The sequence below is a fragment of the Ascaphus truei genome, chromosome 4 (assembly GCF_040206685.1).
Source record: "Ascaphus truei isolate aAscTru1 chromosome 4, aAscTru1.hap1, whole genome shotgun sequence".
Classification (NCBI taxonomy): domain Eukaryota; kingdom Metazoa; phylum Chordata; class Amphibia; order Anura; family Ascaphidae; genus Ascaphus; species Ascaphus truei.
Window position 1 is genome coordinate 361,948,934 of NC_134486.1, and position 27,290 is coordinate 361,976,223.

General features: G+C 42.9%; 1 protein-coding gene across 8 annotated transcripts in view; it reads right to left on the minus strand.

The window, feature by feature from the left end:
* The window catches only part of KIDINS220 (kinase D interacting substrate 220), a 175,620-nt gene that overhangs the window by 103,895 nt on the left and 44,435 nt on the right, over positions 1–27,290 (minus strand). For all 8 annotated transcript variants that reach the window (XM_075598322.1, XM_075598321.1, XM_075598320.1 and 5 more), the window contains exons 5-18: positions 24,732–24,830; positions 23,384–23,485; positions 21,846–21,944; positions 20,368–20,565; positions 15,033–15,131; positions 14,689–14,787; positions 10,167–10,265; positions 7,863–8,040; positions 7,149–7,313; positions 6,502–6,681; positions 5,197–5,362; positions 4,511–4,662; positions 2,388–2,677; positions 642–782 (exon numbers count right to left, since the gene is read on the minus strand). In XM_075598322.1, the coding sequence (XP_075454437.1) occupies positions 642–782; positions 2,388–2,677; positions 4,511–4,662; positions 5,197–5,362; positions 6,502–6,681; positions 7,149–7,313; positions 7,863–8,040; positions 10,167–10,265; positions 14,689–14,787; positions 15,033–15,131; positions 20,368–20,565; positions 21,846–21,944; positions 23,384–23,485; positions 24,732–24,830 (2,067 nt within the window). The remainder of the gene's footprint in view (positions 1–641; positions 783–2,387; positions 2,678–4,510; positions 4,663–5,196; positions 5,363–6,501; positions 6,682–7,148; positions 7,314–7,862; positions 8,041–10,166; positions 10,266–14,688; positions 14,788–15,032; positions 15,132–20,367; positions 20,566–21,845; positions 21,945–23,383; positions 23,486–24,731; positions 24,831–27,290) is intronic.

The window sequence follows — 27,290 nt, forward strand, 5'->3', positions numbered from 1 at the left end:
GTCTTAAAACATTATTTCATTCAATTGTAAATGTACTTTTTGAATGACTAGCCCATCTTTTACGTAGCCAATCGTGTGGGAGCTCTTATAAAGGCAGCTCCCTGGAACGCCAGCACCCGTGCAGCTAAGGAAACCATTTCCACAAGGAATGCTACTGCAGTGAGCACCATCCATCCCCAGACTTTAAACATTGCTGTTTTATCAATTACAGAAAGCTACCTATCTCAAAATGATACATCAGTAGTTAATTATGGCAAAATAGAGGTTGTTTCTGTCTGTGTCAGCATTTACTCACTACAGTTATACAAGACAACAGTGATCAACAAAAACGGTCTTATGTCACTCTCCAAACCACTGGTGAAAACATGAAACGGGATCATATTAAAATGTGGTGTGCTTTGAAATGCTTTATGGTTTCTTCCACATGAAACACCAGAAGACAGATCGATCATTGTTTAGGAAAGTTATGTGCAAAAATTCTCTAGGTGGCAGCTAACCTCGTCACTCAAATGGTTATTCTGAAACATTTGAATAAGCCTGGCTCTGAAAGAGCCATATTACAAGAAAGTGCGAGTTATTATTATTAGTGTTATAGATTTTAGTAAACACAAAGTTTAAAAAAATAAAATAAAAATACATACTGTGTCCAGCATATGTAACACCTTATCCTGCTCACAGGCATCCAGGCCATCGATAATGACAACCAGCCTCGTCTGGTTCTGTGTAAAGCTATCAATGGTTTTTGCCATTTTAGCCATCAGCTCCACTTCACACTTCAGAACCTAGGAATTGGAAGAATAAAAACAATGACTGTTAACTCCCAGCAGTTTCCTCTGGCATTCCAGTGACTTACTTGGCAGCAGAGCACTAACAAATGTTAACTCTGAAGCATGAAACACCGGTTTAACTCAGTGACATGAAGGGAAGTTTTCATCCCCAGACAAACGTCACTATTTTTGTGTATGCCACATGGTTTCAGCCGAGACTGCCTATTGGGGGATCCTACTGGGACCTTGAACTAGGTGCTGTATGGAAAATGCATGCACAGCATACACACGTGCAAGTGGGGTTTGTGCCTGTAATGAAAATGGCAGAAAGTATTAAGTAGTTGAGTAAATTTAGCACACCAGAGGTTAATGTTGGTTACAAATGGACTTAAAAATTGTTTTATGGCATGACTAAGCGCTGTCCATGCCTAGTCTTATGTGCTGATGTAAGGAGAAGGATATCTGTTTTTTGTAAGTGGGGGGATTGAAATAAGGCTATCCTGACACTAGAATAAACGGAAAACCTTTTAAATGTACCCTGAAACGAATTCTGTGGGTGACCTATGGAGTATCAGGGGGTGTGGCAAAGATGACCACCCAAAGCTTTGTGTAAAGTTACTAGATATGAAATCCTGGATCGGACAGCGTTTCACAACAATATTCGTAACCGTTGCAATTACACAAATCAAATGATAAACAAAAAAAAACCTGGGTTTTCTATGTATAATAGTAATAATAGCATGTTCTTGTATAGCGCTGCTAGTTTTACGTAGCGCTTTACAGAGATGGCGTGTCTAGTATTATAGAACAGTTCAAGTTTTTTTTATATATTGAGGCACAGTTTAAAACTCAAAAGAAAGGTTTAAAAATATCATCTAGAGAGATTGATAAAAAGGGTGGGTTGAGAACACGCCCAAAATATAGATATATTGTGGCAGATTGAAGGAATAGATTATTATTATTTATATGAGGGACCTGTGTGCAGGTGAAGGCGAGTCCGCTAGTTACTTGTATGTATTAACCCCTTGTCACATATGCAAGTCACGTGCTCACAGGTGTGCAGTTTGGGGAAAATTGTATATTGGGACGGATTGAGTGGAGTTATTATTCATTTGAGGGACCTTTGCGGAAGGTGAAAAGTGCGTCAGCTAGATCAGAGGTGCGCAAACTGGGGCGTGTGGCGCTTACAGAGGCCCTGCGCTCTTCCCCAAATCATTTACATTAAATGTCAGGGGATCTCGCAAGGCCTCTGTAACTCCTTTGCTTGATCTCAGGCAGCTTCTGGCGAAGCGTTGCCATGAAATGATGCCGCGGGGGTCACATGACGTTGCGTTGTCACATGAAGTCGTGACGTCAGAAACGCAGTGACAAGGTAAGGGGGGGGAGCGTGCAGGCAGGGGGGCGCCGACGAAAATGTTTGCGCATCCCTGAGCTAGATAGATGTATATTAAGCCTTGTCACATATACAAGCCACGTGCTCACAGGTGTGCCGTTCGTGACAGTGACCACACATTGGCATGTTACTACAGGTTAAAAGCACATCAGATAGCTTTGCTGTGGGTGTTTGTGGGTCTTCATTTCAGGTGCTCACATTAACAGAGAGCTTGTGATACTCCTTACCTTCATAAAGCCTTCACTCTTCAGCTTGTGCAGCTTAGAGGCTGCGCTGTGGAGTCGCTTCCTTTGGGAGTTCAGTATGGAATCCATCACCTGCCACCACGTACGGCAGTTCAAGACAAGTACCAGGCCAACCACACAAGCCACAGCTATGAGGATGGCATTCACCGTCATATTCTTTCCATCCACTTTAAAGATAGCCAGCAATATTACACCGGCAAAAACACACGACATAATGAAGATGAAGATAACAAATGTGGGGAGGCAGCAGGTCTTTTTCCATTTCTTTTTTCCTTAAAGAAAGAAAACAGCTACATTCAAGTACATGACGAATAAAGGTTTCCCGAGACTATCACTGCATGTCGTACTCTGAGTATAAGTTGAAGAGCTTCCCAAAAGTTTCTTTTTCACATCAAATATATCGGATGTTGGGCTATTACACACATCAAGAGTGTCTGGGTAAAGAGTACTGCAGGATTATTTTGACCCATATCTACTAAGCAGCCTTCTGCCATAAAACACTGTTTTGCTGGAAGACACCGAATGACACATTTATTTGAACGAGCTGTAAATTCGCTTATGGCAGAAGACAAAGTAGTAAATGTGGCTGTATTTATCCTACTTATTCCATAGTGCTCATTATTAGGAGTCTTCTAGCTTTCGTTGTGTTCCTCAGTTGGCTATCTGCATACACTGTTCTGTGTCTAAAAGTAACACCCTGTGTACTGCTTTAACTTGTTAAAGTTTCCAACACGCAGCCATTCTAATAATAGGTTTTTATTGTATAGTGCAGACATATATACGCAACGCTGGACATATCACTTTTTTGCAGGCACGGATCCCTGCCCCTTAGAGCTTACAATCTATGTTTTTGGTTCCTGAGACACAGGGAGATAAAGAGACTTGCCTAAGGTCACAAGGAGCTGACACCGGGATGTGAACCCGGCTCCGTGTCAGTGTTCTCAGCCAGCGCCTTTACTGACTGAGCCGCTCCGTCAGCCCTTATACTTGCATGCAGAAATAAATACATATTGATGGCAAGATTACCATATGAAATGTACATACATTAGTGGCTCACCTAGGAACTTCTTACACTTTTGGTTACTTGCAACTTTTATTGGACTTCAATTAATTTTTCTTCAAAATTGTACGGTATAGAAGTTGTCAAGATCCAATCTTTATATGTCAAGACAGGGAATCAAAACAGGAAGTACTACAAACCAAAAAGATACTCCTTACTATAAACCATGAATTTGTACCTGGCAACCTCAGTGTTATCTAACCAGGGGGGCCTTCCAAGGCTCTACTCCCTCTAACCTAGGACACATCTCAAATAGGGTTTGTCTCTGCATTTTGAATAAACAATAAGGCCAGTGAACAAGGAGAATATCATTACAAATGTCTCAACATTTCCTCTATTCCTCTTCTATCCAACAAGGACATTACATGGATTTGTACGGAAGCATTTTGAGAAAATGCTGGGACACGACAAGGTAAATATCCTCTGGACGGAAGATCACGATGATTGCTTTGTGAAGTATCTGGCAGTGAAACACATGTACTAGGTTTGTGTTATCAGTCCTCACGCTTTTTCTGTTCAAACATACTTTTAACATTCAAGTCTTTGGAACCATAAATGGGATTAGATTAAAAAGAGGTCTGAAACCTTTGCAAATTTGAGGTAAGGGAGTGCACCAGATTTCGAGAACGAAATGGATATGAAGTAGTCATTGGAAGTAGAACGTGACCTCACAATCGCCAGGTGGGAACTGGGGCAATGGTAAGTATGTTTGGATCAGTGGTAGAGGGAATAAGACACGGAGGTCAGAATGTGTGGTAGCAGTCACCAAGTATTATTGGTAAAATATTATTCAATGTTTTTAATTACAACTATGTCAAATATTATCTGTTGGTAGATGTTATATGTGGTAAATGACTCTTCAGATCTCGGTTTTCCTTTTATGAATGGTGGTATGTATTGTTGCAACAATTCAATAAAGCAATTGCTTTCTTAATACGAGGTGTTTAACACCCTCAAAGCTGGAGGGCATGGCAAAGCATTTCATTGTTCCCCAAAACTAAAAACAAGAATTATAGGGAGAGAAAAAACAAACATTGCAACACACCTTGCGTTTCTTCTGTCGTGAACACTCGGAAGAGCCGTGTTGCTAGAAAACCAAACTCCCTTTCACATGCATCAGAGAGAGTGGCTATCATTTCTGCCATGGACGTTTCTCCTCCTAGGCTAGAAAGCCGATTGTAGTCCGTAAAAAGGAACCTGAGAAAGCAACACAAAATGTGTGAGATGCACGGATTTAACATGCAAAACAGGTCAGAGGTGGAAAGAAGCATGTATCATTAAGACAATGGTAGCAAAAGGATGAGTCAAGTTGAAGCAGTTATGCTGTTTGACACAGGGGTAGCCAACTCAAGTCGTCAAAAAGCCCCAACAGGCCAGGTTTCAATAACCTGCACAGGTGGCTAAAATCAGTGACTGAGTTCAAGACTGAGTCACCTGTGCTGAAGCAGGATATATCCTGAAAACCTTACCTATTGGTAGCCCTTGAGTACTGGAGTTGGCTACCCATGGTATGATGCTAGCCGGAAAAAAAATGGTGAGAAACCACCAGTGTTTAAATGAAAGATGGTGTCATTATTTAGTAGATGTTATTAGATTTGAAAGATCTGCCTGAAGAAAAAGTTCAATGTTAGCAAAAGCTTGGCATTGGTTGGATCATCTTGTTGGATTCCCATTGTGCTTTCTGCTTACGCAAAATCCACCATCAACTAAAAAAAAACCAGGAGATCTAACCTGACAGGCAAAGCTTTGGTGGTTTGCTCGGGAAGTTCTGGTGGGTTTACAAACATCAGCTTCATGAGAAGTTCAAGGTATCCAATGTGTCTGGCCAATCTGGTACTCAAAATCCAGGCCCAGTTCCAGTTTTCTCCCTCTCGCTTTCCACCGAAGTAGACCGCCACTGTGGAAGAGGTTACTTTTTAGTGCACATATGGAGAAACATACTGTATGTTTGATAACCTTAGAAATATACAATTCCATTTTCCTCTACAACCTGAAGACAAAATGTTTCCTAGTATTTCCTCCATCCTGGAGCTGCTACCCCTATTTTACAGAGCACCGAGGATAAGAAGGGGAGGGGGCATTTTGCCAGTGTAAATCAATGAACGGTAACAGCTAAAAGAAGACATTCCACTCCCAAATTTGAACCACGTTAAAAAATAACTTATTTTAAATACTTCCTGTGTTTGCTTCAACTACTGCAATACCCCATATTTCAAACCTCAAACATGTTAATGCCATTAGTTTGTTTCAGACCCGAATGTTTCATGTGCACATTTCTCTGGAACACAATATGTTCCATCTACAAGAGGTCTTCATAGGCCTCCACATTCTGTTCACAAAGGGCCTGCGGACCACTTACCCACCTGTCCTCCCCTTCCAGTTATGTGCAGGGAGAGCTGGGAATACTCCTGCAGCAGATCAGAGCTTCTCTACGCCCTGCAGGAGCGCTCCCAGATTTCACTGCACAGATGGATGAGAGGATGCAGAAGAGCTAAAAAAGCATATACTGCCGTTGACACCACTAGCTGAAAAACAGGCATATGCCTTCCTGGCAGAGTCACAGTGCTGTGCAGCATTAGCATACAATATATTGATCGTTCAATCACTGAGAGGCCTTCAGCGCACGGTACTGTAGGTCTCTTTGGCCATTCTAGCTTTTACTTTAAAACCATGTCAAATATACCGATACAGTTAAAGCAATCACTACAGGTTTATACCATCAAAGTGATATGATCCAGTTTATTATAATACAGTACAAGATTCAAGTATTTGCTTCTTTAATTTGTGAAGAGGGGTGGGGGGGGGGGCATCAAGAATCCCCTGACAGTGGTATGTCATAAAATTCCACCTTTACGTCTTCAGTTTTAAAAAGTGGAGTATATGACTCATTTCTTGCAGTTAGGTCCAACTATATTGCAATTATACTTCAATAAGAGCTGTCTCCTTCCGGAGGACGGTGTTTAAAACAGCCGGATAAAAGAAAAGAACTATAAGGAGAGTACTACACTATTCCCAACATGCAAAGTAAAGACTTACTGAAGAAAATGTAAAGGACAGCTAAAAAGCTGAGCGACACCGATATTCCCAGCTTGGGATCGAGTGTGAAGGAGAGCAGTAGTCCAGCAGTACTACACAGCAGCAGAATGAGAAATACAATCAGCCAAGAGAACTGGAACAATGGCTCAATCTGCTGGCCGGCGAAGGTTTTCATTTCATCTGAAAGGCAGGAACAAAAACGTATTTGCCAAAGTCACAATAACGTCTCAGACAAACTAAATTTTCCTATATCAATGAGCAGGGGAACCCTGGTGATACCATTAACCTCGTAACTATCAGTACATGTCAGTGCTGACGTGTCAGTTGGGGGATGTCCGCATGTACTGTATTGTCAAAATCACTTTACTTCCACGCAACCGTTTTTACACCATAGTGAGTAAATCAGACTTCTCACAATGAGGATTATATTACGTCACAGATTATATAACTGCAGATTTTAATCTTGCTGTTGAAACAAACTTGGCTTCCACAAGAAAATAAAGGTTCCTGAGCATTGCAGAAGAATAACACACAGATATGCACATCGATGAGCAAAGCTGATGAGTATTTGTTATAGAATTTGGAGACTTACGGCACAGGGCACATTTAGGGGTGTTACAAATAGAAATGAGAACATTGAATGTTACCTTCTAGTTTTTTTAGCAAGAATGATTTTCCACTCCCCCACTGAGCATAAAGTCCAACGCAGATCGGGGGCTGCATAGTTGGCTCACTGAGAATGTCAGCCAGGGCACTGCTGTAGAGGTCGTACCCCAGCATGTCCCCGTCAGATTCAGTAGGGGACAGATGTCCTTGGAGAGAGAAATTACATTAAATATTATATTTAGCACTAAATCAAACAAACAAGGCAAAGAGATAACAAATGTAAATATATTGAACATAAAAATTTGGACCACGTTTCGAACCCTTTAGGGTCATCAGGGTTAGATAATGGTAAACACTAATGACGACCCCCTAAAGGGATCGAAACGTTGGTCCAAATTTATACAAATAAATGTGTAATATACACATACATACACACACACACACACACACACACATACATACATACACATACTATATTTAAACATACACATACTATATTTAAATATACACATACACACACTATATTTAAATATACACATTAAAAATCTCTTTGCCTCTTTTGGTTGATTTCGCGCAACTTACAACCGACACTGGAGGGTGTTGATATTAGGACAGATAACATACTACAAATGTTGGATTACTAATGGGCAACTCACTAATACTAAATTGACTAAATTGTCAAACTTCCAGATCAGCACAATCCAAGTGTATTATTATTATTCAAGTTAACAACCCAGTAAGAGAGCCCTACTTACTGGCACCAAATATTTGTGTCAAGATACTTTTCTGGTGGCTGCAGTCTATGTTATAAGGGGTCTCTCCTGCTTTGTTGGGCCTGTATAGTAGTCGTCCATCCTTTGGGTTTCTTAAAAGCAGCTCCGCTAGTTTTCTGCTTCTCCCCCGGATTGCAATATGAAGTGGAGTGTCTCCTTTCTGTGAAAACAACTCTAAAATCAATCTACAGGATAGGTACATCGCACTAACAAGTTTTTCAAAATAATAGTACAAATAGCAACCTCGCACTGATGAGACCCAAAAGGTCGAAAGAGCTGTCTGTGATGAAGCTTTTTGACAATGCATTTCTTTAACCCAGGCTGGACAAACGGTAATACAGCAGGCATAAGCTTATAGGGGTTTATGTTGAAATGGACAAGAAGCAAGTGCTCATTTGCATATCATTTCCCAGAATTCCTGGCTGCAGTGTAAGCATTGTATGTCAAGAGAAAATGGGGAAAGACAGGTTTGCAAAGTGGTATTTTTATTTAAAATAATGGTACATATTCTGTAAATACAAGGCAAAGTACCGAAACACAGGAAGGAAATAAAGCAAACGTTTTGCTCATCACTGATGAATACTTGAGGTTGTTACTTTTCTGCTACATGTGATTATTGCTCTGATTCTTGACAGGTTCTTCCATCATTTTCATTTTTACTTTCTTCTCATCAGAGTTTGACAATATCCCTTTCTCATAAGACAACAGAATACTCCCTCTACCTATTGAGTGATGCACACTTTTTAAATGTGTTGAGGGGAGTGGGGGTCTTTTTATATGTATTGGGGGGGGTCTTTTTATATGTATTGTTTGGGGGGTGGGAGTCTTATTATATGTTTTGGGGGAGTGGGGATCTTGTTATATGTATTGGGGGGAGTGGGGGTCTTTTAATATGTATTAGGGGGAGTGGGGGTCTTGTTATATGTATTGAGGGGGTGGGGGTCTTTTTTTATATGTATTGGGGGGTGTAACAGGGGACTTATCCCTGTTCAAAAATGTGCCTCTAATCCAGCAGTGTGGTGGTTAACTGCTGGTAGACAATTAACCAACACTACCTGGATGATTACAGGTGTCAGAAAAAGCCTGCCTCTGAGACAGAAAGCGAGATTCTTCCTGAGCTCACACGTGAGCCGACCCTGGAAGCAGAAAGAGCAGAGTATTCCTTAGTCTCACACGTGACATGGGGCTGAACCAAGGAAAGACTGCGCACGACACTGTCTTGAGCTGCACAGACTGCACGCTGCCAGCAAGACACAGGGGACAATACTTCCACACCTGGATCCTGACATTGCCTTATCACACAAGTGTGTGGACACGAGGAGAACAGAGAAGTCTTCCCCTACAGCTCCAGGAGACAGATAAGACTTTTCTTATAAGACTTATCTATATCAATATATAAATGTCTCTATGATTTGGGCTGGTGAATCGCTGGGCTAACCACACAGTTAAAGAGGGCTGGACTGCAAGTGCAAATATACTCCGAAGTGGAGCAGGTTTTGTTTGGCTCACTATTTTTCATATGTTTTGCTGTGTTTAAAGCGACAGGCGCAATAAAGCCTTATTTTAATTTCACCTTAAAACAGTCTCCATTGCGTACCTCTGCACATGTCCTCTTACAGGGGTCTTGGAGGAATTTGCTTAAAATGTTTGTCCTGGGCTCCACGATTTCTGTTGGCAGCCCTGCTCAGAGGCTCAGTCAAAGACTGCACCACCTGTGCTGAAGCTGGGACATCCTGAAAAGCTGACCTGTTGGGGGGCTTGAGGACTGGAGTTGAGCACCCTTGTCTTGGAGAATTGTACACTTGGGTACAGAATGCAATATCCCTTTCGCTAATGACTGCAAAGTAACAGCCCTCACGTTTTTGCTATGTGCAGTTCTTTCTAACAAGTCTCTGAACATGGGAGAGATTCCTTGATTTTCTGTCTGTTGCTCTGTTCTATTCCCGTATTTGTATGGTTCTCCTGTATGTCGAGTCGCTGGCATGTTAACCCTGTAATCTATGGGGCATTATAAAAGATCACTAATAGGTTATTCCTTGGGATTCTTCAAGATATTCTGTTGTGAGGCTTACAACAGACAAGGAGGCAACAAAACATTTGTGTAGCAAAAGAATAAACTAATGAAATAGACTAACCTTCTATGACTATGTAACCACTTTGGTGCCAGAATAACCTGCACGTCAGGCAATGATGGAGTTAAAACTGGCTGCAAAACAGGCCCAAAATATTGGATACTAGACTTTCATCATTTTATATGGGCCACACGTCTAGACAAATCTGTCTTACCTTATCCACCGCAGAAACCTTGGCTCCTTTATCAAGCAAAAGCTCCACTACTTCAATGCTTCTCATCTTGGTCGCCTTAATAAGGGATGTTTCTCCATCCTATAATGGAATGGGGGAGGAGGGGAGAATTAAGACATTCATTTTATTCAAATATTCCAAAAGCAAACAGTTTTTAATTAAAATAACGGTAAACAAAAAAAACCCTCATTTGTTTAAAGTGGCTTATTTTCCCCTTTCAGTTGAATTGTTGAACACGTGGGACTCGATGCTTACAGAGCCAAGGTGCCACTGTCACAAAAGCATTTTAACATGTAGATCAGGGACAAACAAACTTTCCTGATTATAGGGAGCCCTCCATTGAACTGAGCAACCTAAAAAGATGGGCTTATTATATTGTATTTAAGATTGCATCACATCTCTTTTCCCCCTGTACCCTTCGGCTTTCTCTATCACTTTCTTCACTATCCTACCCTGTTCTCGTCAAATGGAAAATGAAGGTTTATCTAAAAGTTATTAATGCAAAACCACAGACAAAACCCCCTGAATCAAGACCGCAAAATAGAGACAAAGGGTAGAAGCGCACAATTTGACTGTTTTTCAAATGTTAAACAAAATAATATGAAGCAATATTTTATATGTATGCGACTTAAAGAATACCTGTCAACGTGGATATGCTATATTGTGTTAAACCTAATAAAAAAATTGAAACAAAAAAAGATTGCGTCACATTACTCTGCAGTCTGTTTTCACCTATTTATGTTTTCCCCTGCTCACTGATTTGTTATGGATATGGCTGCTAATCAGTTATTAATTTGTGGCATTGTTAGATCTCAAAGAACCTTAGCTGAGGAGATGAACATCGTATTTTTTTTTCCTGATAGGATCCTTTGTAGCATACACAGAAAACAGCTGTGTGCTGCCGGGAGGAGAGGAGAAAGTGATAATGCACAGCAGCAGTTACCATTTGAACATACTACTGTAGGTTTTGGGCCTTTTTAAAAGCTAATTAAAATCAAATACAAAACTAGTATAAAAAGAAATGAAATTCAGTTGGTAATCTGCTTTAAAGCAGCAGTCCAAGCTGCGTTTCTCTCCCCCTTTAAATATGTGCATCAATACAATCCACACAATTATAAGTAATTAGCTAAATTGCCAATCGATCCGTTCTCTTGTGATCAAATCGTCGAGGATTCGGCTTAGGGGTTTACAAAATGGCTGTCAGTGCAGCAGAAGAGAACCAAAGATGCAAAATTCTATGGAGAAGATCATGTGACTAGGCAGTCACTAGATACAATTGGTGCACTGCTAGAGAGAGGGCCGAGCTCAAAAAGTGGTGTGCCAGAGCCTGTTTCAAAAGAGGAAGGGGACGTGACTTTGTAAATTTTTGCTATAGTAATAATAGGGAGTGAGAGGGGGAAGGGTTGTGAGCTCTAGCTACTGTCAATGATTAGGTGCCAGGGGTGAGAGAGTCATAGAACACAAAAAGAACACCTGCCTAGACAGGTGAAAGAACCCCTTTTGAACAAGCACTCATACGGTGATAGGTACAGATAGATTAAAAAAATGAACCTTTATTAGTGTATATGGGTAAAATAAGTGAAGTACATAAACACTCAACACAATTAAAAACGTATTAAATGAATTGCCCCTAGGTCTATTTATAAACTAATACTTGAAGGAGAATGTTTGGGGATGTCTGGTACCATATGAAAGAAATTTTTTTTAAAACTAATATGGTGCCTCAGTGTGGTCTATCTATAATGTTTGAAAGAGTCTGGTATGTGTCACTCGAGTGTAGTGACAGTCAAACTACTTTCATGCCACATCTGAATAACTTGTGGTTCTGTGACTAAATACAGAGTAGTACCTGTATATCGCTAGGGTGTTGCGGGTTGAACCCACATACAAAGTTTTCAGTCAGTGTGACCTAGCTGCACTTTGCTGGTCACAGAAGCCAACAAGGGGTTAATTTGTATATCCTTCAAGGCAACACAGGGTATAATAAGATATCTGTAAGGGAGGCTACTATGTAGCTGTGGGGGAAAGAGAAGAGGCTGATCAGTGGGAGCCGCAAATATATGCACTATTTCTATCCCACTGTTAGTAGTGTATTTCTAAGTTCTTATAGCCTCAAATGAGCATAATTTGATTAACCCACCAGATAGATAGTGAGGTGAGTTAATGCTCGTGCCCCCTATGGAGGTAGCAAGTAATTTTAAAGACAGGCTAGCTGATTTATCTCTGCCAGTAAAAGTGTTTGAAACAGTGTTCTACAGCTGCCTTTAATAGAGTTGCTCTATATCTGCAGATCTAGATGTATGAATGTGGTTGTTGTTTTGGCTTAATAATTGCCCAGCTAGTTCAGTCGGTGTAATGGCTGTAGGTAGGCAGAGTATATTTTTTATATGTTAATGCCGTTCAACATCCACCAAGTCTCTGGGGCAGGTAAGCCCCGTCTGTTTGATATAGACCGTTGATTATGATATCAGTGGTGCCTTGCAGCCGCTCAGTGATGCACCCCAGTATTCTAGGGGTATCAGAGTTGCTGCACTTTCGGAGCTTTTTTATCACCGCTCCTGAGTGGCGGCATCTGTTCAGTCCCCACCCGGCATGGTGTATTCATGAACACCGCCTAGTATATAAATGCCGGGTGGAACTCAGAGTGCAGACAGCGGCTATCTTCCGCGCTGTCTGACAGACGTCGCCGCACCAGTATGCGTGCTGACGTCACAGGGGAGCGCCCACCGACGTACGTTTCGCGTCACGCTGACGCTTTTTCAAGGTGAAAAATAATCAACGGTCTATATCAAACAGACGGGGCTTACCTGCCCCAGAGACTTGGTGGATGTTGAACGGCATTAACATATAAAAAATATACTCTGCCTACCTACAGCCATTACACCGACTGAACTAGCTGGGCAATTATTAAGCCAAAACAACAACCACATTCATACATCTAGATCTGCAGATATAGAGCAACTCTATTAAAGGCAGCTGTAGAACACTGTTTCAAACACTTTTACTGGCAGAGATAAATCAGCTAGCCTGTCTTTAAAATTACTTGCTACCTCCATAGGGGGCACGAGCATTAACTCACCTCACTATCTATCTGGTGGGTTAATCAAATTATGCTCATTTGAGGCTATAAGAACTTAGAAATACACTACTAACAGTGGGATAGAAATAGTGCATATATTTGCGGCTCCCACTGATCAGCCTCTTCTCTTTCCCCCACAGCTACATAGTAGCCTCCCTTACAGATATCTTATTATACCCTGTGTTGCCTTGAAGGATATACAAATTAACCCCTTGTTGGCTTCTGTGACCAGCAAAGTGCAGCTAGGTCACACTGACTGAAAACTTTGTATGTGGGTTCAACCCGCAACACCCTAGCGATATACAGGTACTACTCTGTATTTAGTCACAGAACCACAAGTTATTCAGATGTGGCATGAAAGTAGTTTGACTGTCACTACACTCGAGTGACACATACCAGACTCTTTCAAACATTATAGATAGACCACACTGAGGCACCATATTAGTTTTAAAAAAAATTTCTTTCATATGGTACCAGACATCCCCAAACATTCTCCTTCAAGTATTAGTTTATAAATAGACCTAGGGGCAATTCATTTAATACGTTTTTAATTGTGTTGAGTGTTTATGTACTTCACTTATTTTACCCATATACACTAATAAAGGTTCATTTTTTTAATCTATCTGTACCTATCACCGTATGAGTGCTTGTTCAAAAGGGGTTCTTTCACCTGTCTAGGCAGGTGTTCTTTTTGTGTTCTATACATTTTTGCTATAGAAGCAAAAAAGCTTGTTACATTATAATACATTAAAAATGACATTCAGAGTTGTTAAAAAAAATGTTACAAGTATTTTCTCGTAGTACAGAAATTATTTAAAAAAACATGGAGGATATTGCTTGGTCTGTAGCTATAAAGGGCCTCACATAGAGTTCACATTCAAATGAGAAGAGGAACTGCACCTGTAAGCAGGAAATAGCAGTAATTCAAATCTCAGTTTTACCATTGAGAATGATTAACAAATTACCAGAGTTTTTAAATGGTTTAGAAAAAAAAAAAAAAAAAATGTTAACGTAATTCTGATGTGTTTGTACTTAATGGGAAACCAAATAAAGAACATCCAAAACTAGAACCACCGAAGACGCAAAGTGCAATATTATGCGACCTTGACCGACCTTTGGCACCAACCGTATAATCTTTCTAGAGCACAATGGTGAGCTACTGCAGAGCTCCCAGATCTCTCTGGTTTCCTCCCAATACTTGTTATTGTCCTGAATGTATACATTACTACACTACTGAAGTACAGTACCTATTGGTTAATCAGCCAGCATTCCCTCATAGCTTTGTTACATCAGTAGAATTCCCTTTATGCGTGACGTAGGTTCACAATACTGTATTTACTATTCCAAGATTCCTGCCTGATTAATCAGATTACCTATTTACAAGACAAGCAGCGCACAAACACAGCACAAATATGTTGCCATTACCTTTGTACTTATTTCAGTGTCAGGATTGCATTGCAGAATATCCCGCACCATTGTGGCGTTCCCCTTCTCGACGGCCCAATATAACGCGGTTTTGTTATCCTACGAGGATACGCAAGAAAAGAAACATTTATGGGCAGACAGAAACCGGAAGGATATTAAATGCAAATATTTTGCATAGTAGCAGCTTATAAGACGAGAATGAATGAAATATAGGCATTCTAATCAAGTGTCAAATGTAACGGGAAATACAAGTAAGGCATTTGTAACAATGGAGAAAGGATTAAAAACATTTATATAATGTAACATTTAATGAATCAGAATAAAAAAAATCACAACACCCTTACCTGTCCTCTTATATCGATGTCAGCATATTTGTGCAGCAGAGCCCGTACAATTTCAACGTGACCTCCACGAACGGCACCAATCAGAACAGTGTCTCCATTCTGTCAGTACAATGTGAAGGGGGAATGAGAGAGCAGCGTTGAAACATGCAACGTTAGGATAGATAATTAAATATAGTATACACCATTAGAAACAACATACAGTATATGAGCTCTGTTTGTTACATCAATGCTTCTTATCTACATATAATGTCCTGTTTTTCCGCTACCCCGGGAGCGTCACTAAAACATAGTGTCTGACATTATTTCCTGCTCTACAATATTCACATGGTGCCTTCAATTATAAGCATCTCACCACCAACTTACTTCAAACTCCAGTTCTGTATTTCACAAGGGGATCAATAGCCCCCACACCCTGTCTAGGACATTTGGTCGCAGCCGCTTCGCTACGACCTAATGGCCACCGGCGCTTCGCCGCGACTCTCTCCACTGCCGGAAGCTACCGTCGCCAGCCAATAAAATAAGTAAACCCCTTCAACTAGAAACCCCTTACCCTAAAAACTTCAGACGCCAAGCCCTTACCCTAAAACCCCTTACCCGAACCGCCCAAACCCTTAAATTAACCCCTTACCCTAGCCGCTCAACCCCTTAAATTAACCCCTTACCCTAGCCGCCCAACCCCTTAAATTAACCCCTTACCCTAGCCGCCCAACCCCTTAAATTAACCCCTTACCCTAGCCGCCCAACCCCTTAAATTAACACCCACCCAAACCAATAATAAAACTTGCGTTCGAAGCAGCGGCGGCAGAGGTTCCAGCAGTGAATCGGCGGCTGCCATTTGGTCGTGGCAAAATGGCTGCATACACATCCAATTCCGCACATGCTTACAAGCCCATCTTAGATTTCAAACAGCTCAGGAGCCCCCCAATATCAACTTACTGCAAATCTCCATTTAGAAAAATCTCTCATTACATACACAAGACCCATCTGCTCACTTCCTCCATCTCAGAAGGGCTTAGAGGAAGGGGACGCGAGCAGATGGGTCATCCGTATGTGAGCAGATTGTTTTACATGTACCAACAAATGATATTTTACAGAAGTTCAAAATTGGGGAGCTCCAGAGTTGTTTAAAATGCAAGAATCAAACATAATGCAAGTATCTCCAACAAAATTATAAAATAAGCAGTCCCACATATAAATATATACTGAAGGAAATTAGACTATTTCATTTCAATGTAACTAATTTCATTATCTGTCAAGTGGCTTTGCACATTTAGGCCAGAAGTCCCAATGAAACATACTGGTTTATTAGGGGCCCCAGTTATGGAAAGAATGCAGCAGCAACTCCGCAACTGCAGCGATCAGTGCTGGGTTATAAGGCAACTTGTCGAAAATCACACAATCTCATTAAGAGTCCCCGCTGAAAATATCTTTATATAAAAATCTCCACATCCGGTGGAGGATTTCACATGGCTAGATGAGGAGAGGGAAAATAAAACAGAATTTGCAAACAAAAACAGTTGAACGACTCTGGAATGTCACTGGGGAGAAAATATATATTTCTATACTATATACATGATTGACAGACAAAACTGAGATCAAACGGGTTCTTTTTAGCCATCTGTGCTACAATGTAGGGCCGCCAATATGGGGGGAGCGCCACGACAACAGTCCCGGAGGCAGAAGGGGGCCCGGCCCAGAGCAGGTGCTAAGAGTTGCCTTACACAAGGCTCCACATTGCTACTGCTCTCCTTGCTTATTCTCACATGTGCAGGGGCTTCTGAGAGCTGTAGTCCAGCTCCAGAGATCATGCTTCAACAGTTAAAGGCAACAGGACTACAAATCCCACAATCACTTGTGTAAACCCCCAGAAAGAGGTCACATGACAGGGATCAGCCAGTCAGTAAAGAGGCTCCCAGGGATGTACTAGTTCCCATAGGGAGGTAGGACCTGTACCCCTGTCCTCCTCTCTCTGCCTCCTGCCTCTCATCTCTGCCTCTTGTACTCCCTACCCCTCTATCCACTCCTGCCACAATCTCTTTCCTGCACCCACTGATTCCCTCACGCTCTCCCTCCTGCCCCCGTACCCTCCCATCTCCTCCTCTGTACCTCCTGCACCAGTCTCTGCATCTGGTATCCACTTCCTCACTCCCCATTCTTCCTGCATCCACTGCCTTCTCCCTCCATCCTGCATCCACTGCCCTCTCCCTCCCTCCTGCACACACTGGGCCCCTCTCACACCTGCACACACTGGGCCGCTCTCACACCTGCACACACTGGGCCGCTCTCACACCTGCACACACTGGGCCCCTCTCACACCTGCACACACTGGGCCCCTCTCACACCTGCACACACTGGGCCCCTCTCACACTGGGCCCCTCTCACACCTGCACCCACTGGCCCCTCTCACACCTGCACACACTGGGCCCCTCTCATACCTGCACCCACTGGCCCCTCTCACACCTGCACACACTGGGCCCCTCTCACACCTGCACACACTGGGCCCCTCTCACACCTGCACACACTGGGCCCCTCTCACACCTGCACACACTGGGCCCCTCTCACACCTGCACACACTGGGCCCCTCTCACACCTGCACACACTGGGCCCCTCTCACACCTGCACACACTGGGCCCCTCTCACACCTGCACACACTGGGCCCCTCTCACACCTGCACACACTGCAGAGCTGCACACTGCACACCTGCACACACTGGGCCCCTCTCACACCTGCACACACTGGGCCCCTCTCACATCCTGCACACACTGGGCCCCTCTCACACCTGCACACACTGGGCCCCTCTCACACCTGCACACACTGGGCCCCTCTCACACCTGCACACACTGGGCCCCTCTCACACCTGCACACACTGGGCCCCTCTCACATCCTGCACACACTGGGCCCCTCTCACACCTGCACACACTGGGCCCCTCTCACACCTGCACACACTGGGCCCCTCTCACACCTGCACACACTGGGCCCCTCTCACACCTGCACACTGGGCCCCTCTCACACCTGCACCCACTGGGCCCCTCTCACACCCTTGCTTACTTTCTCCTGCACCCTCCTTATTCCCTGTGCTACACTCACTGCCCCTCTGCCTCCCTTCTGCATCTTACCCCTCTCTCTCCTGCACCCACTGCCCCTCTCTGTCATTTCATTCTGCACCCCTTGATCCCCCCCTCCTGAACACTCTACCTGCACCCACTGCCGCTCTGTGCTTCCTGCATCCACATCCCCTCCTGTGTCCAATGCCTCTCTCAATCCATACTGCACTCCCTCTCTCACACCTGCCCACCCTCTCTCGCTCTTCCTTCTGCACCGACTGCCCCTCTCTCCCTCACCAATTTTGTATGTTTCACACTTTTTATATCACACATTTTGTTAAAACTATCAATACGAAAAAGAGGGAAACAAATACATTTCTAATAAAATGTCAATCAAAAACAGGGCGTGCTCGTGTGTATGGTTTTTTTTAATGGAAAACAAATCAAATATAATCTGGGGTGATGTGGTCCTGAGCAGGCCTCTACTTTGCCCTTCAACCCAGCTCAAGACTGTAATCCTGGGCCCCAGGAAAGCTATTGGCGGCCCTGCTGCAATGTATTAATCCCGCTGGTTTCAATACCTTCACGTCACTTCAGGGGGAATCGATTTGTAAACAGACATGTTTTTAACATCTCCTGCATCTCTGCATATCCATGTTTCTCAAGCGGGGTGCCCGGGGGAGACACTGAAAGCTGCTTAGCGGATGCATCCCGCTCCATGCGGAGACAGAGGCTGCGATACGCCTGTCCTCACCGAGCGAAGAGGAGAGTGGAGAGGCAGATCGCAGCCTCTGTCTCTAGATAATGCGGGATGCGTCCGCTGAGCAGCAGACATATTTTAGGCCCGTGAGAGGGAGAGTGGGGCTTCATGAGCAGGAGTGCCCCGAGATTTTAAAGATCCGCTAGGAGTATCCATGCTCAAAAAAGTTTGAGACCCACTTCTTTATATGGTAGGACTTTAACCATTAGCTGTCCCAAAGTTGTATTTACCAAACCACAAGATCAGAGCTTAACAAGACCCTGTGTATATTTTGCATTAAAACACACTTTTACAAACTGAAACAATGTAAAGCACTGGAATTCAATGTGGACATTTAAAGCAGTAGCCATACCATGCAGGTAGTACGAAGTACCAGTAAGCATTTAACACGATAAAGACAGAAATGTCCAATGCTACATCCAATGTGACAAAATACATAGTAAAATACTTCTATATTCTTGTGAGTTAGGGTCATTTAGTTAAACCCTTTGGTCAAAGCATTATAAGCATGCAAGCCACGTCATGGCATGATCAGCAAGCAGGTCCTAACACTACCTGTGAAAATGCTCATTTACCTCTGCTGGAGGGAGTCATTAACATGGGAGTCATTATGGGACATTATGCTCAGCTTTATCACATGGCAGAGATCAAAGATTTTTCCAAAGAACAGTCATCGTGACCATGTGCTATTTTGTAGAACAGCATGACTTTCATAGTAACATGACTAACTGGCCACTGGAATGACTGACTCCCACCTCATACGCATCACAGAGGCTGTAAAACTGAGGTCCAGAAGGATGCAGGCAACCGAGGGATGAGTCCCCTGTGAGACCATTTCAGACAGAACCTATAGCAATGGCTCTTTTGAAAAATAAAGGAACTGTGAATGAGCTCACAAGTGATATTCTTTATTGGCTATATGCTAACGGTGGAGGTTTTCTGTCGCCTTTTTCACCCACCATAACTTAAAATGTATGGTAAACCTACCTAGCCTAGAAATATTTCAAAGCAAGTTTATATCAACCTCACACTGATGATACACATCAAGGTTGAAACATGTCTGTGAGTGGTCTAAACATGCTTTGCTAGTCCCATGCTGTGTTTAAAAGCTGTGTCAACGACGATACATCAGCTTAAATGGGCTCCATGTGAATGGATATTCCAGGCAAATGGTGACACATTGTGTGCTCATTTGCATGTCATCTCCCAGAATCCCTTGCTGCAGTGGGAGCACTGTATGCGAGGTGATAATGGTTGAAAGGCAGGGTTGCAGACCTGTCTAAGACATGTGAATGTGCTCACAAGTGATATTCTTTATTGGCTATATGCTAACGGTGGAGGTTTTCTGTCGCCTTTTTCACCCACCATAACTTAAAATATATATATATATATATATATATATATATATACACACACACACACACACACACACTTTTTTTAATGGTGTCCTCATATTTGCTTAAGGCCACAAAAAAATATAACTTGCCGTTTTAGCATGTTAAATGAAAATAGTGCTAAAAAATACACCAACCCGATCGGGGATGTTGACGTAAGTTCCAGCATCAAGTAAGTCTTGCACAATTTCCGTGTGCCCTTCCTTTGCAGCGATGGCGAGAGCGGTGTTCCCATCTTTGTCTGTTAGGTTCACATTGGGGTTCCTTTTCAGAATCTCCTTGACTGTATCAGTATAACCCCCTTTAACTGCGACAATAAGTGCGGTCATGGAGTTCTGCAACAAGCAAACAAGAACAGTCATTACATTCCCAAATTACACTTTCAGAATCAACAAAGGCAGAAAGTGAAAGTTGAATCCATGCACAACAATGCCACCCTTACAAAGCACCCCTGCAATTCAATGTGCAATACGCACCCCCATGCCCCCCACAGAAAAAATATTTAGAAAACAAAATGAAAAAAATGAAGAGGTAAGAAGACAGAAACGTTGACTAAGTTACAAAAAACGTGTTTTTTTTTTTATTTTTTGCACCCTCTGAGCTATTAATGCTGCTGTGCGTGCAGCTGGGTGCACGTGCCTCCACTCCCTATATACAGTGGTGTGAAAAAGAAAGTACACCAAATCTATGGTTTTACATTTGGCTTTGTTTGGCTTTATTTTTGTTAAATAAATCATGACACGGTGTAATATGTCATGTGTTGTTGTTCATCTGAGGTTGTATTTACCTAATTTTAAGACCTGCTAACGAACAGATGATTGTTATTATGTCCTGATATGTAAAAAAAAATAGAATTCAAAGAGGGTGTACTTTCTTTTTCACACCACTGTATGTGGTGTTGCTGCATTTTGACCCCTTTCTGTAATTATGGTGTGCAACACTATTACATGTTTCCAAGGCAAGTAACAAAATGACAAGGCTTCAAAGAAGAAGACAAAATCAGCCAGAAACAGACTCGATTCAAGAAATATGAAGCAACTTGCTGCCCAAATTATTGGTCATATTAGCAACAACAAAAAAAGTATTACTTTAAACTATATTTTAAAAAAAAAAGACCAATGTACTATGCCAACTACAACATTTTACTTAAAGGCTACAATTATTTAATTTTGAGAAGTGGGGTTTTTTTTTTGTGTTATAAAAAAAGAGAGTGTGGGTGGTGGTGGTGGGGGGATTATACAACCATTAAGATAAATCCTCTCTCTTATATACAGGGGATTTTAACCCAACATGAGAGGTTCCTTCCGCACTAAACATGTGGACTATCTGCCTTTACAAATCCCTGCAGCAAAGCTAAGAGGAGTCTGTAGGGGATACAGATCAAGTCCTGTAGGGACCAGGGAGGTGGATATGGCTGTGTGAGCAGCAGCACAAGAAGGGAGAGGTTGTGGTACACTGTGTGATCACAAAAGCTTTTTCAGGTAAATGTATAAAACTATATGGAAAAAGCCTACCAGCATTAACATGTCCCAAACTCTCAAACCCAAACCACGGCTCCTGTGGCCTGATCGCATAACATGTGGATGTTTAGAAAGTAGATGGAAGAATTACTTACAGCCCCTTCCTGATCAACATCAGCTCCCATCTGCAACAGAGACTTGACACACTCCAAGTGTCCTTTCCTTGCAGCCCAGATCAGAGCGGTGGTTCCATACTACGCATGTAAAACACATGTTAAAAAATCCAGACATCAAATAACGGAAATATATTTACATCTCAAGTGGCAACACCAGTGAATTTGTAGAGGATTAGCAATATGGAAAGAAGTACTACCTCTTAAACACAGGAACATTACAGCACTTTACAGGGCCCCCTAGCACCTAAGCACTTACAGATCCCTCTTAAAGTAGGACCTTGTGCTGCTCCATCATTTTTCTTGGGGGCTCAGATGGGGGGGGGGGAATATTTGTGCTTAACCCCGGTTGCCGGTAAATTACCCCTTAATTCTCCTCCGAAAACTATATGGTCACCGGGTCAGTCATGGCCCAGATGCTAATAGAAAGCTACGATCATCATTGGGAGATGTCACGGCTTTTCATTGGAAACTCCAATGGTCATAGCTGTCGTTTTTGCTCGAATTTTAAATTTTTGTTACATCTACAGGGAAGGGGACCGGCGGAAAGTTTTGCGGCGGGTGTGGGGAAGAGGGATTACTGCTTTAAAGCAAGTATACAAAAGGGAGCAGTTGCTGTAGTTCTAAGCAGCATTCTCAAAACATTATATTAAAATGCACTGCGGTTGCAAATCTGCTTCCTATTAATTACGTTTGTTATATCTCGTCATGGAGAGAGAGACAGTTCCTTTAACTTTTAAACATAGAGGGGGGGGGGGTGAAAGACTATTCACAGCAGTTCCTGGTTTTAAGAGACATTTCTCTGAATGGTTAACCAGTAAAGAAACTGACACTAAGCATTTCTAAAGCACACAAAGTAAGATCTAAGGGAAGCACCCTTTGCATGAATTAGGCCTTGCCCCCGCTGCCTGCTACAGCGTCCGCTGTGCTCACGAGAGCCCTCCCCGCAATGGCGCCGGGCCCGCTGCGAGGGGAGGCCGCAGCGCTCGCGCGAGAGCTACTCCTGCTCTCAATAGAATTGAGAGCAGGAACTCGCGTCGAGCGGCTAGGCACGCCCCCCAGCGGTTCAGCCAATGAGGGCGAACCTGCCGGGTGACGTCATGGCCGCGCCCCCGTCACTCCTCCGCCACGCCCCCCCCCCGGTCTCTCCTCCTGCAGTGAGCTGCAGACCGGGGAATCGCCGGAACGCGCAGCCAAAAGCGCGGGCGCGCATTACAGCGCCGTGACCGGGGCCTTAGCCTAAGTAGCAAATAGGAGGGTTTATTCCTGGATGTGTGTTCGACTCTCCTCCAAGAAACCAAATGAAATGCAGTTACTGTTAATTCTCTAAATACACAAATACACTGCACTTCGGGACACATTGCTGTACTATATATTTATATATAAAAAAAAAAAAAACATCAATGTAGGTCTAATTTTTGTGACAGAAGATATAAATATCACGATATTGTTTTTGTCGAAATGAATATAATGAATACTAAGACTTATTTATGCTGGTGACTTATCTTCTCCATACGTACCTTGTCAGAGCAGTTGACTTTTGCTCCATACTGCAGTAGGAGGTTGACTATATCGAAGTGTCCTCGGCCTGCCGCCCAGATTATTGGGTAAACGCTGTATTGCTGAAACCAGAAAAGGAAGGTTGGAAAGAACAGCTGGGTTTGTACAGTTTGTAATTACAATATGTTGATATGAAGAAAGAATGTTTTATTCACTACGAAATAAAATGAATGCAAATTACACCAGCAGTGTGACCACAAAAACGTGTTTCTAATTTAGTATATGCTTGTATGGCAACTACTGCTGTTTGGCTTACCGAGACAATGTGATATGTTATAGCATAGACCAGATAATGAACAAACTTGATTGTGATACTTAATTCGGGCACCACTGATTTTCCACCCCAAAACCTTCCATGTGATGGAATTAAAAGCAGAAGTGTTCTGCAGCATGGAAGATTGTGGTTTATAAAATAAAAGCTGTAGTCACCGAGTAATAAATAACAGCTCCCGCAAACCCCCAAAAACATAAATAATGGGATGGTAGCTCCTGGCAGTGGCTTAGTGGTTAAGTCCCGGGACTGTGTGCCTGCACGCCTCCTCATAGCACGGAGCACCACCACGCGCCAAACAGATCAACACAAGTAGAGAATCCCAAATTCAGTGGACCCAAAGAAAAAGGAAAACATTTATTTTTTCAACCACACAAATAAGTTAGAATTGATACTTTAAAGGCGATGGATTCTTTTGCTAAGAAAGCCAAGCTTACCATTGTTTTTACCCACTAAGTCGGACTTCACCTTTAATCAATAAGCAGCCATGAGTGGAAATGCCAGACACACACAACGTACAATTATCTGCAGTGTTTAACACTTTTTTGGTTGAAGAACCCTATATTACATTGTAAAATTCTGAGGAACCCCAACCCCTCTGCAATATAGCACGTCTGAGATCAGATGCATTATAAGGAACCCCATCCCTTTCTAATAGCGTGTCGAGATCAGATCAATAGTAAAAAAAAACAACCCTCTCTAATAGCGTGTCTGAGATCAGATGTATTGTTCAGGCCCCCAACCCTCTCCAATAGCACGTCTGAGATCAGATACATTGTAAGGAACCACAAACGTCTCAAATAACATATCTGAGATAAGATGCATTGTAAATTCTTCTGCATTTGGTACAATTTTCAAATTACCTGAAAATAGCAGGGAACCCTTTTCGGATGCCCGCGGAACCCTAGGGTTCCTATGAGCCCCTATTGAAAAACACTGGCTTAAGCATAGAAAAGTTGCCACTTCACATTGCTTATCCTCCCTCAGACAGACTGATACCACATGAAAGACCCTGCATTAAAGCATAGCCATCTTACCAGACCAGTAATGTTGGGATTTGCTCCTTTTGCAAGCAAAATTTCCACGACTTCAGCGCTCCCTTTGTAAGAAGCCCACATAAGGGCAGTCCATCCTCCCTGAAACAACAACAACGTAAACTCAGTTATACGCAAAAAGAACAACATAAGATTTGGCCCATTTAATGAGCAACAAAGGAGGAAGGAGGGTAACCCGATGAAGGACCCAGAGAAGTTTGAAAGCTTGTAACAGAACTACTTGTTGGTCCAATAAAAGGCATCATTCCACCTACTCCCTCCTTTGTTACTATATGGAAGAAAGGGCCATAACGGCTACCCATCCTTCTTTGCCCATTTAATGACTAATCGTATAGCGGTAAAAGGAAACGCAGACATGGACGGCAGATAAAAACGACTTGGCCCACTTACATTGTTTATTTTCCTATAATCGCTTTAAAGTAACTCTACGGGGTTTATATGCATTTGTGTTTCCAGGATAAGATACAAGGCAACACAGAAATTGATAGCGGATAAGGATCGTGTAGCTCTCCTAGTCTTCCCATATACCTAATCCTTTCAAATCATTTCATTGGACTTCAGTGTTAGAAACACTGCCATCAAACCCCCTCGTTTAAATCCGTATAATTATTAACATCGTTTTGCCTGTCTCCCAACCACACCTCTTGCTTCTTAAATCCTTCGCATGCGGAACTGCAGAGGGTGCGAACGTGTAACTGGTACGTCAAGCTTCGAGTTTCTAGAGGATCCCCTTGTTATGTTTTGCAATGATTAATGTATCTAGCCAACTGAGAAAGGTAATGTTTTAAAGCATTAATTGCTCCAAAAGACTATACAACTTGAACTCATATAATGTTAGTAAGCATGTCCTGCTTCTTAAAAAAAAATGCGTGTCAACAATCCTTGTTTTCGGAACCTCTATGAGGTTACCATGGAGCTCCATTTTAGCTTCCCAGACAATTTATATTTGAAACACATCTGCTGAACGGAGCATCAGCTATAAAAAAAAAAAAAATAAACAGCTTGGGATAGGACAATAGGAGATTCATTAAAGTAGCAAAAATAAAATGCAAACAAAATGGCGGTTACCACGGGCTTGATACCTGTAGGTGAACTCTCCAAAAAGTACAGGTAAACCTCGTTATAACGCGGTCCTCGGGGTCCACCCCGAGACCACCGCGTTACTAACGGGGTCGCGGGGAAAAAAATGGCCGCCGCTTTAGCGCATATTTATCCCGCGGGACAGGAGATGGGAGCGGGGATGTCCCTCCGGTCCCCGCTTCCCCCTGTCACCGCGGGACAGGCCGCGGGACAGGAGATGGGAGCGGGGATGTCCCTCCGGTCCCCGCTTCCCCCCGTCACCGCGTGACAGGCCGCTGGACAGGAGATGGGAGGGGGGATGCACCTCCGGTCCCGGCTTCAACCTGTCACCGCGGGACAGGAGATGGGAGGGGGGATGCCCCTCCGGTCCCGGCTTCCCCCTGTCACCGCGTGACAGGCCGCGGGACAGGAGATGGGAGGGGGGATGCCCCTCCGGTCCCCGCTTCAACCTGTCACCGCGGGACAGGAGATGGGAGGGGGGATGCCCCTCCGGTCCCTGCTTCACCTTCTCCCCACCGTTGTCCCTGCTGCCTGCACAGGAGGAGGGGGGGGGGCGGGCGAGAGCAGGTGTTGGTGCTGGTGTGTGTAAGTGTGTGAGAGTGTGAGTGTGTGTAAGTGTCTGTGAGTGTGCGTGTGTGTAAGTGTGTGTGAGTGTGTGTGTGTGTGAGTGTGTGTAAGTGTCTGTGAGTGTGCGTAAGTGTGTGTAAGTGTGTGTAAGTGTCTGTGAGTGTGCGTAAGTGTGTGTGAGTGTGTGTAAGTGTCTGTGAGTGTGCGTAAGTGTGTGTGTCTGTGAGTGTGCGTAAGTGTGTGTTTAAAACATCAACAGTAGAATGAAAAATACAGAAAATGCACAATCGTACAGTATAAACACATTTATTGATGCATTGAACAATAAAGTACTGTATTTAAAACACCAATTGTCGTGTTGTTCATTTCTCATAAATACTGTACTGTAAATAAAGTACTGAACACACAAAAAACACACTGTATACTGTAGTATGCACTGTATATACAGCACATATTGAAAACCGTGTAATGCACTCTGTGCTCATGTAACAACTGTACAAAACAAAACATACTGTAATAAAACCAGCTGGAGATTACACTTTAAAAAAACCTATCAAGTGTTGTCTGTTTCAGTGCATCTCTTTTCTTCTTTTTCACGATTTCAATGATTCTTTTTAATTGTAGGATTGTTATAGAATCGACGTTTTCTGACTCTAGAAATTGAAGTCCTGTTTGTAATCCCACCAGTGCCTCAGTGATCTTTGGTGGCGGTTCTGGTTCCTCATCCTCATCGTCTTCTGTAGTATCCAGATCAGTATTTTCACTTGCAAAGCTTTGAATGATTTCCGAGCCCGTCATATGTTCATGAGTAGGACAGCTGCTGTCCCCATCGACCCAAGAGTCAATTGTAGCCCCACTTTCCGTATCAATGAACGGTTCCATGACTCGTTCGGC